Raw genomic sequence first — 9,646 nt, 5'->3', positions numbered from 1 at the left:
TCTCTCTCTCTCTCTTTCTCTCTCTCTCTCTCTCTTTCTCTCTCTCTCTCTCTCTCTCTTTCTTTCTTTTCTTAACAAGTTAAATAGGCTTAATAGATTAGGTAGGAACTGCACTAAAGTTGTACGTGGCAGAGAGCTCCCCAATCACATAGTAACAGATCAATGATGAAATGACAGTGCTCATTTCTCTCTTTTTGAGTAGGTTTGGGCTGCTGTGCCTAGAAGCTCACAGCTGGCTGATCTGGCAGTTTCTGTGCGACTGCCGTAAACAATCCATAAACCCCAGATGAAAGATGAATTCCTCCATATAGCTGGGGAGGAGGATATTACTCCTAGCAGTTTATGTAAATTGTTTCTATCTAAAAGTATGCTAACTCAGGTTGTAATTTTCCATGTTAGGGTCGCTGGAGGCTGTGCTTTCACTCATCCAACTAGGACTCAAAGCATAGTCACCTATGCACGTAGATGTAAGTTAAGATGATGCTACTTGGTGATTGACACCTGTCAAATACTGTGAAATTTTTAAGTGGTGTCCGTGGTTCAGCAACTGTGCCTGGATAGCTGGCAGGCAAGAATCCCTCCATTACCTAATTGGAGATGCTGGAGGGCATCAGGAGTACAGCAGGAGTTCATGAAGTAGCTGAAATATGGAAAGAAGTTTAGATTTAAGTTCTAGCATCAGGACCTTTGGTGTTACATATGCCTGTAACATAATATGTGTTAGCCAGAGGTGCCAGGTGTGACATTATTATTTAGAAGAAACCTCAGACTTTGTTTCCTTGGGTTTTGTTCATGTCCCTGGCTCAGCTTTACTGGAAAGAGGACAAGTTAGGTGTTTAGTGTTTGTATAGCCATGATTGGAAATCATTATTTTCATGTCATAAACCCATTAGGGTTCCATCTTAATCCTCCATACAGCAGGAAACTGACAGGACTGGGTGATTTTCAGTCAGTTTTGAAGAAGAGTGTTGGATGGAACTCCACAATTTTCGTAAGGTGGAAGACACTCTGGTTTTCTTTTTGCCACTCTGTGGACCAGTTCATTTTTCAGCAAGTCTTGGAGGATAAAGAGACACTAGCTAGGGACGTCTCAACAACGTAACTTGAAATTGCATTTTGCTTTCTCAGGACTAAGAGGAAACTATTGTGTTTGTCCTTCATACTAAGAAGGATATACTAGGTACCTACATCTCTCCCTGCCTTTTCCCAGTAGGAAGAAGACAAAGTGTGTGTTCAGGGGGGTGGCTGGGAGGAGCAGAGGCTTCCCACTTTTGTGTCTAGGGTCACAAAACCCATTGCCTGTTCTTTGTTCTACACCAGGTTGGGTATTTTCCCTCTTTTTCATCTCTAGTGGAGGCAGATCTGAGGGAGGGACCAACATATAATGGGACTGAAGGGACAGACTATATATGGTGGAAATGGAGGCCACTAGAAAAAGCTGCTTTTTCTGGCTAGTTTCAGGCCTACTGCAATTCCTATGGATGCTTCCTAGGCTCCAAATCTGGATGCCGTCATCTTCAAGGTGGTATGCCATTCTGTGAGCAGAACCAGTTGTTGTTACACCGATTCATCTTCTCAATTCCATTAGTTGTATTTATTGTAAGAAAAGGCAGCGTTGCTGTCTTATCTGAAGACTGGGAGATCTCCTGGTAGTTGCATATGCAGAATAACTGGGACTTATTGCAAATCACCAGTTGTCAGAGCCACTGAGATTGCTGAGGGACAGCCTTTTCCCATTGCAATTCTTCAGATTCATCTCTGATTCGGTAGTTCAGACAATGGAGTAAGTAGTTCTGAGAGATTTTAGATGCATTTTTAGAACCAAATAGTTTGAATGTGTTATGATTTATAAATTGATACAGCTCTTCAAATTTCTGATAAGTTCTTTTCACATCATTTGATTTTTCTTTATCTTCTGGTGAGAGGGCAGAATTAATTTTTTTAAATGTTCTTTTGATGCAGAATGCTCAGGGAATCAGTCATGACAACCTGCACCATAGTTTTGTTATTAACAGTACACTATCTCTAATCTTTGAAAAGTAGAGCATGCACAATCAGAAAATAAAAGCAATATTAACAATTTTATCTTTATTTTAAGATAAATTATAACAGCCTGTCAACCAAGCTCTTACTGTCGGACAAATTCTTGTTATTTTGTGTGATTACAGAATCACAGAATGGTCAGGGTTGGAAGGGACCTCTGGAGATCATCTAGTCCAACCCCCCCACCAGAGCAGGGTCACCTACAACAGGTTGCACAGGACGGCGTCCAGGCGGGTTTTGAATGTCTCCAGAGTGGGAGACTCCACAACCTCTCTGGGCAGCCTGTTCCAGTGCTCCACTACCCTCAAAGTAAAGAAGTTCCTTCTCATGTTAAGATGGAACTTCCTATGTTCAAGTTTATGCCCATTACCCCTCGTCCTATCACTGGGCGCCACTGAAAAAAGACTGCTCCCATCCCCCTGGCATCCTCCCATTAAGTATTTGTAAGCGTTAATAAGATACCCCCTCAATCTTCTTTTCTCTAGACTAAAGAGACCCAAGTCCCTAAGCCTTTCTCCATATGAGAGATGAGATTCTGTCTTGCCTCCCTTGCTGATGGCTTGAGGTCTCTGTTTTACCCTCACAGTTTGTGTCATTTTCTAGACATCTCAGAGATGTCCCTTAGCTTAATCCAAAGTGTGAAGTATCTCTAACTCTGTGAACCTTGGGTAAGGGAGAGCAAGGGTGAAATCAGCTGTCATAAAAGTACAATCAGTACAAGGTATTCATCACATGGATGCGATAGCAGTAGTGGGTAAGGAATGTAACCTATGCAGAAGATGGCAAAAGGGCAGGTGAATCACATTTGTCTTCCCTATCAGCTAACTTGAAAGTTGACAGCTGCTGCATTTAAAGAACTGTAAGCTACACAAAAGTTAGAACGTTCATAGATCTGAAAGAAATAATTTAAAAAATATCTGTTTACTGTTAGATGCATCCTTTAAAAGGAGAGGTTTATTTCAAAGCAAAGCTTCTGCATGTTACTGACGCTATGATGTGTTACTAACGCTATGATGAATTTTACTTTCTGTAGATAGCTCTTTATAGACAAGCTACCTGTCATATTTTTAAATAGATTTTTTTTATTAATAAAACGATTATTAAAATAGGAGGTTTTGTTGTTGTTTTTTTTTTTTATTTATTATTTTAAATCTCTTCTCTGTAGAGCCTGGCCAAGTTAACGGATGGATTCAGGAATAGCTGTTGTATTACAGATTCCCTGCAGGATCTCCAGCACAATTCTAGTTCACTCAGCGACTCCTGTTTACCTCAACAACACTGTGATGCTTGTTCTCAGACTGACATCACTGGAGAGGTATGTGTTCCTACGTGAGAAGTTTACTGTAGAAAATAAGCTGGTTTTGTACTATAGTGATACACCATTATTTCTTGTTTTAATTTAAGAGGTGTTGGCTGTAGCAGAATGAAAAATCCAAAGCAATATTGGTGTCGAGGGAGTTGTGTTTGCTTATTGTTTCCAGAGCATGTGAATGGCGCGCATGAGTGGTGAGCTTTGCGTTTCTGCTACTTGAGCGCAGCACAGGGGTGTAGCAGCGTGCTTGCTGGTCAGTGACAGGTAAAATGAGCTCCTGGATTCACCCAGCCTGGCAGAGCACTTGTCACATCATCACTTAGGTGACTGCAGGTTCGTCTCTGAGTAACAGCTCTTGCTGAGGTGTCCACGAACCTCTTCTCTTCTTGTCACCACCTCTGGCTTACTGGTTATTGTAGTGATGCAGGAAGGAAGAAAACACTTTGGCCAGCTTTAAGTTGTAGTAGAGACCTGATTGTACAACGGTGTGCAGTGTTAGTGTTTAGGTAGTAGTGATGGATGTATTTTTTTTTTTTATAAATCTTGTTTTTATCTTGCTTGTCATCATCCTTCATGCATATCAAAGATGTAGGGTAGACCTCTGTTCCTTTCTCCTGTTGAAGACAAGGGAGGTATTTGTTAGAGTCCCAAAGTATGTTTCTTAAAAATGAACAAAACTTCTTCTCTAGTCTGTTATACCTTTATGCTCATGTGCCTTTAAATGTGGTATTTGAGAGGAATATATTAGCATTCCTTGGAAGTAGGTCCGTGTGAATGAAATTGTGTATTCCAAATAATAAAAGCTTGGCTTCCACTACGACAGCCTAGCTGTTCTTGAGCAGTAAGACATTTGCTTCTGTGGATGAGATTGACAGCAAAGCAAGAAGACAACCTGTTTGTAGTTTGGTAGTACTATAGTTTGGGTGTTATTCCACATTTGGTTAGAAATTTTTATTGAGCTATATAACTTTTTAATCATAGGCTTTTACCATCCCATTTCTCTTCTTTTGTTGTCTTCCACTGATGACTAGTTGCCAAGTTGGATGTTGCCAGAGGGCCTCTACAGAAGAGGAAATCTGTGTTCTTAAGAGCATATACTCCTAAAGCATCTAAAAAAAACTTAACACATTGAAAGACAGCCTGGTGTTAGCTAGGTAGATGGTGTCTTTGAGATGTCATTTTTTGGACTGGTGGTGGATGTGATTATTGAATTCCAAAATGAACTGCCAAATGTAAAATTGCAGCGTTTTCCCATTCACAATGCACATTGAATGCCATCTAAGACAAGCCAAATATAGTCTGAAAATTGTGTTTGTCGGGTATAGATTTTTTTGTTAGGAAAGTAAAATACATAACAATGTCAATTATTTTCCTGAATTATTAGTAGTGGACTGTGAGTAAAAAAGAGGTGGATTTTTTAGACGTGTGATGATGAAGAGGGCAAAATCATCAGTTAGGTGAGAAATCCAGAGGTGCAGCAATGCACTTAAATAGGGACTTGGGTTTTAACTATTAGACAGCATGCAGACTTTTGAAGAGGTGAACTGCTGATGCCTTAAGATGAAGAGAAGTTGCTGTAAAAACTGTACTGTATACAGTAGGGGTTACAGCATAAATGCACGTTCTACAACTAGTTCAAGGATCAGGTGATGTTTTTGTAATAGTGTATAAAACACACTAATGATCTAAGTGCTGGGTAGCCCATCACAGTACTAGGAATGTAACTGAATTACTTCTAATTAAAGTATCCATAAAATAGCAGTATCAAGGAGTAAAATATTTCAATTAAAAATAATCTTTGTATTGTAGGCTTGGATGAAGTTGAAAAGCTTTGACCAGTCATCCATGATTCTGTTCGTTAACCGTTGATTTTCAGGATCATGATTTATTGAAAGGGTTCATCTGTCTTCTGTATTTTTAGCAATAAACCAGTTTTGTATTTCTAAACCATAAAATTGATTTTTATTATATTATTACTTAAAGCATTGAGTTTTTTTAGTGAGTCTAGTCTGTCTTTATTGTGAGAGTGTTTTTAAAATCTCATTTCTCCCTCTCTTTTTTCCCCCCTCTTCTTGCTCTTCAACTCTGCAAAAGTTTGGGTTCGATGACAAAACAAGACTTGTAGACAAAGTAAGACTGAACTGGCAGTATGAAGAGGCCAAGAAAAGGTAATTAAAGATAAATTTGTTGCTTTTTATTTTTACTCTTGTGATTAAACTTTTTAAAGTAGAACGGGAACCAGCTTCCTAGCTGAAATGTCTTTAGGAAGACTAATTTGCTTACTATTGAGTAGTTCACAGATAATAAAAGCTTAGGTAAACATAAGACTTTATCATAAGATTATTCTGTTTGTTTGCAGAGAGAAAGCCAAATGTCAGCCCTGTTCTACACTTGTATAAACACTAAATTGCAGTAGTTTAATTGAGCTGTTTTACTTTTTATTCCTCTTCTCAAACCTCAATATAAACAGGCTTTAATTTTACACTTATCAGCCTGGTCTATCGGTACATTCAGAGCTTTGCATACCTGTGTTCTAAGTTTAGTGTACTGAAGTTGTGAACTCAGTGTGAAGAAAGAATGCAGAACTTTCTATGGGATAAACGAAGATGTTTAGAGCTGAACAAAAGGGTACATAAAAATAAATGTTGAGATTGAAAAAAAATCTGATAAAAATGAAAGAAATATTACTTGAAATAGATTAATTCTGCACTAAGTCCTCTAATCTAGTTATTGCTTGTCATAAGTATTTCTTTTGTAAAGATCAGTCTTGCAGTGTGTTTTTCATGGCTTTGTAAAAGTAATCTATTCTTACTTAGTACTATTTTAAAAACACTGCTAGTGTAGTTTAGTGGGCCCTCATTTAACCTCATTGTTTTCAAACTCTTTGCCACGTATTCAGACAGTAGTGTAGTATAGATGATGACTTTAACACAGTAATTTTATGCGCTTAGGAATATTTTAATTTGTGCTGACAGAGCATTATCTCATTAAAATTCACTGACACTTAGAAGATTCTGTGTAGTTAAATTTGAAAAGACTTTTTTTTAAGTTAGGATTTTTTCGTTTTTCTTTTCATCTTTGTCTATTTTGCGTGGGTGTTTTACCCATCTCAGAACAAGGGTTAAAAAAATTTTAAATACTTTTACCTCATTTTTTCCATATTATGGCGACTTTTTCTTTGGGGGAAACCATAATGCTGTCATATGCCTTGGCTGGGATTGGAAGCTTTATAGGCGATTTGCCATTTTGTTGTTCTTGGAAAATTTACTCACATTTGGACGCAATACAGGCTTCCAGAAAAAAAAAAAAAATTGGTGCAAGCATGTTAGAGATACACAAATAAATCTTAAGGATTTGTAACTGGAATGAAAGTCTGCATTGTAAAATCCTGCGTGTGAATAGCGGTGACTATTACCTAATAAAGGTTAAATAATTGGGCAAAAGAAGGGCAAAACAAAAACCCGTCAGTGTCCTGTTTGGTCACAGGCTTAACCTTTAGCACTTAATAGTCCAGCGATAGTTTAGGTGTTTGTGACAGTTGCTGAGAGAAGCGTAGAATTTAGTTTTATACTGTTTAGTTAAGAAGAGCCACTGGTGCTGTGAAGATTATATTAAATGTTTCTAGTTTGTTTTTCTGACACCTTTCCTATGTGTTTTTTGAAACAATTCTGGTGTGTTAGTGCAGGGAAAAGGTAGACCGGGGCGGGGGGGGGGTTGGTGTGGTTTGTTGGTTTTGGTTTATTTATTTATTTATAAGTAGCAGAAGCATTTCTCAGCTGGAAATGCTGAACATTTGTTTATGCATGGAATGCAGTATTTCTGAACATCAGAAGTGAGCTGGGGTTTGATGTTAATTAAGTGTAGAAAATCTGGGTAACTAACCTGGCGACTAGAGAATAGTAATTGCAGTAAAGGGTATTTTTGCGGTCCTGGGATAGCAGCTCTGACAATGGTCTGTTATTTAGCAAAAGCATGTTAGTTGCTTTAAAATAGTAAGCCTTATTCTGCCCAGTATGTTGTACGGAAGTAATCAGCTTTCAGCTTTTGAGTGGAACTGCACAAAGCTCATTGCCCCTACCAGTTATCTCTGTGGTTGCATTCTTCATTTATCATGCATTCCTTCCCCTTAGCTTGCTGGCATTTCTGTAGGGCTTTTGTCTCTACTAAATATCTTTGTGTTCGTTCTCCCTTGGCTGGTGAAATATCTACTGTTACTGTACAGTGTGGGTGAGGGAATGTGCTGCGATGGATTAAAATCTACAAAGTAGAAAATTAAAATGCTACAGTATGTCACAACTGTAAAGCAGTATATTATGACTACTTGCTTGTCAAATGAGGTGTGGAAACATATAGCAAATAAGTACACGAGAGACGCTGTCTTATTTTCAAGTTTTAATGGGAGACTTTTAGAATACACTGTAGGAGAAAAAGTATGTCCTTTGCCTTAAAGGAAAGCAGGAAAAAAGCCCCACAAACTGAAGGGCAGTGTGTTGCGTTTTAGCCACTCTTGTGAATCTAGCTAGAAGATCGTATAGCTCTAAATACGAGCAGAGTATTTGCCATATGTAGTAAAGAAGTTTCTAAAAATAAAAATACGTTCTCTGTATATGGTGTCTCAGCAAGGAAATACGGTGTTGAGATTTCTGAATGAACTGTCTTGAGGAATTCAGGAGATGAAACCCAGTGATAGTAGAAAAGTTGGCTTATGCTCCCAAAGTATCTCTCCTCCCTCATAAAAGATAATTTGATTTTAATTCCTCCTTCAAAAATCTCTCTTAACTGCTGAGTGGCTTGGCCTTGGCGTAAATTAAGACATTCACATAGCTGTGCTTTTTTTTTTTGCCTTTTTTTTCCCTTCGGTTTCTCACTGGAAGGAAGTTGGATGATTTGCAATTTAATTTTTCCCATGGGTGGGTTCTGACATCTTCAGCATGCTGGGAGAAGCGGTCCTCTCTCCTGTGCCTGATCCAGGCTCTGCAACAAGGCGTGTAAATTCTACTTTTGAACTCACCAATCATGCTGAAGAGGGTCTCAATCACTTTTCTCCTGCTCTTTACTGTTCTTTCCCCCCCATTATTTTTAAATAAACTATACCTTATTTCCATGAAATTTCTTCGCTCAGATCTGTCAGTGTGGCCCTCCAGAGAAGCAGGAGGGAGTGAGGATGGTCTTTTTGAACAGACAGCCCCAAGCTGCCTGGATAAATACCGGTTTTAGTTTCAGTTGCTATTTCAGTGAGACCACCTCTCATGAAAGCGTTTGCACAGTGGAAAGTGTACCCCTCGAGCACTTTTCTCAATAGACTATTTCATAGAAAGAGAAATCAAAAGCAAATTGTTTTTCTTTGATAACTCTTGAAGTTGTGCAGTTCAGTATAATGACTACATGAAGTGTATTAGCAGATGGTCATGAAATGTAATGGCCTCAGTGCCTCATTATTAATCAGTGTATTAAATCAACAGATGAAAAACGATCCCTTCAATGAGAAGCAGCAAAAATTTTAACTGTGATTTGTTTAAATTTTGTTTTATAATCCAGTCTGATGGTAGCTGACTTCAGTGAACTAGTACATCCAAGCATCTTCAACCAGCTTATCTAATTTGGGTGCAAAAGCAGTAATTTGTTTACTCCTTCTGTAAATTTGAATTCAAAGATGTTATTTTTCAATTCAATTGTTTAAATCATACAGTGGCTGTCAACAGATTTATTTCAGCCTTGAAAAAGCCTCTTCAGCTACTCTTAATATTCCCATATTCCCTTTAAGAATGTTACTTCTTTCTTTTCAGTATAATTGCTGAGTAGTTACTTTGTTGCAAACTTGTCTCATTACCAAAATTAATTTTCAGTTAGGCTTTTAAAAGTACTAGCACAAGCAGAAGTGTGTCAGTGCAATTTGTGCTTGTACTAACAAAATGCATGTTGATTGGATATCGATAGCAACATTCCAGTACTGAGACAATAACAGTCAAATATTTTCCTGTTAAAATTAATCTTATGTAGGCAGGTTTCAAAGTGTAATTGCTTAATTTCTAGTGAAATTCAGTAGACTTGTATGCTTTATTCTGCTAAACTAATCTGAAAATCTGATTTAGGGATGAAGTAATTTGTCTGATACCACATAAATATCTAGCTTAGGCATGTCAGCTAAACCTAAATCTCCCAGTGTCAATTTTTAAACATAAAACTTTTTCTTTGGGTTATAAAGGGAGCTCAGCCATGCTTTTGAACTGTCTTTAAAGTTTTCGTTTTACTAGTTAACCAGTAAATTGGGGAAAATACGAATTCCTCTCC

The 9,646-nt window shown here is 38.0% G+C and overlaps 1 protein-coding gene across 2 annotated transcripts in view; it reads left to right on the top strand.

Moving 5' to 3' along the window:
* Positions 1-9,646, top strand: part of WWC3 (WWC family member 3) — a 66,246-nt gene that overhangs the window by 22,283 nt on the left and 34,317 nt on the right. For both annotated transcript variants that reach the window (XM_009885957.1, XM_009885956.1), the window contains exons 6-7: positions 3,209-3,358; positions 5,450-5,523. In XM_009885957.1, the coding sequence (XP_009884259.1) occupies positions 3,209-3,358; positions 5,450-5,523 (224 nt within the window). The remainder of the gene's footprint in view (positions 1-3,208; positions 3,359-5,449; positions 5,524-9,646) is intronic.

The sequence above is a fragment of the Charadrius vociferus genome, unplaced genomic scaffold, assembly GCF_000708025.1.
Source record: "Charadrius vociferus isolate BGI_N301 unplaced genomic scaffold, ASM70802v2 scaffold105, whole genome shotgun sequence".
NCBI lineage: Eukaryota > Metazoa > Chordata > Aves > Charadriiformes > Charadriidae > Charadrius > Charadrius vociferus.
The sequence above is the reverse complement of the archived record's forward strand: the minus strand, read 5'-3'. Positions and strand labels throughout refer to the sequence as shown.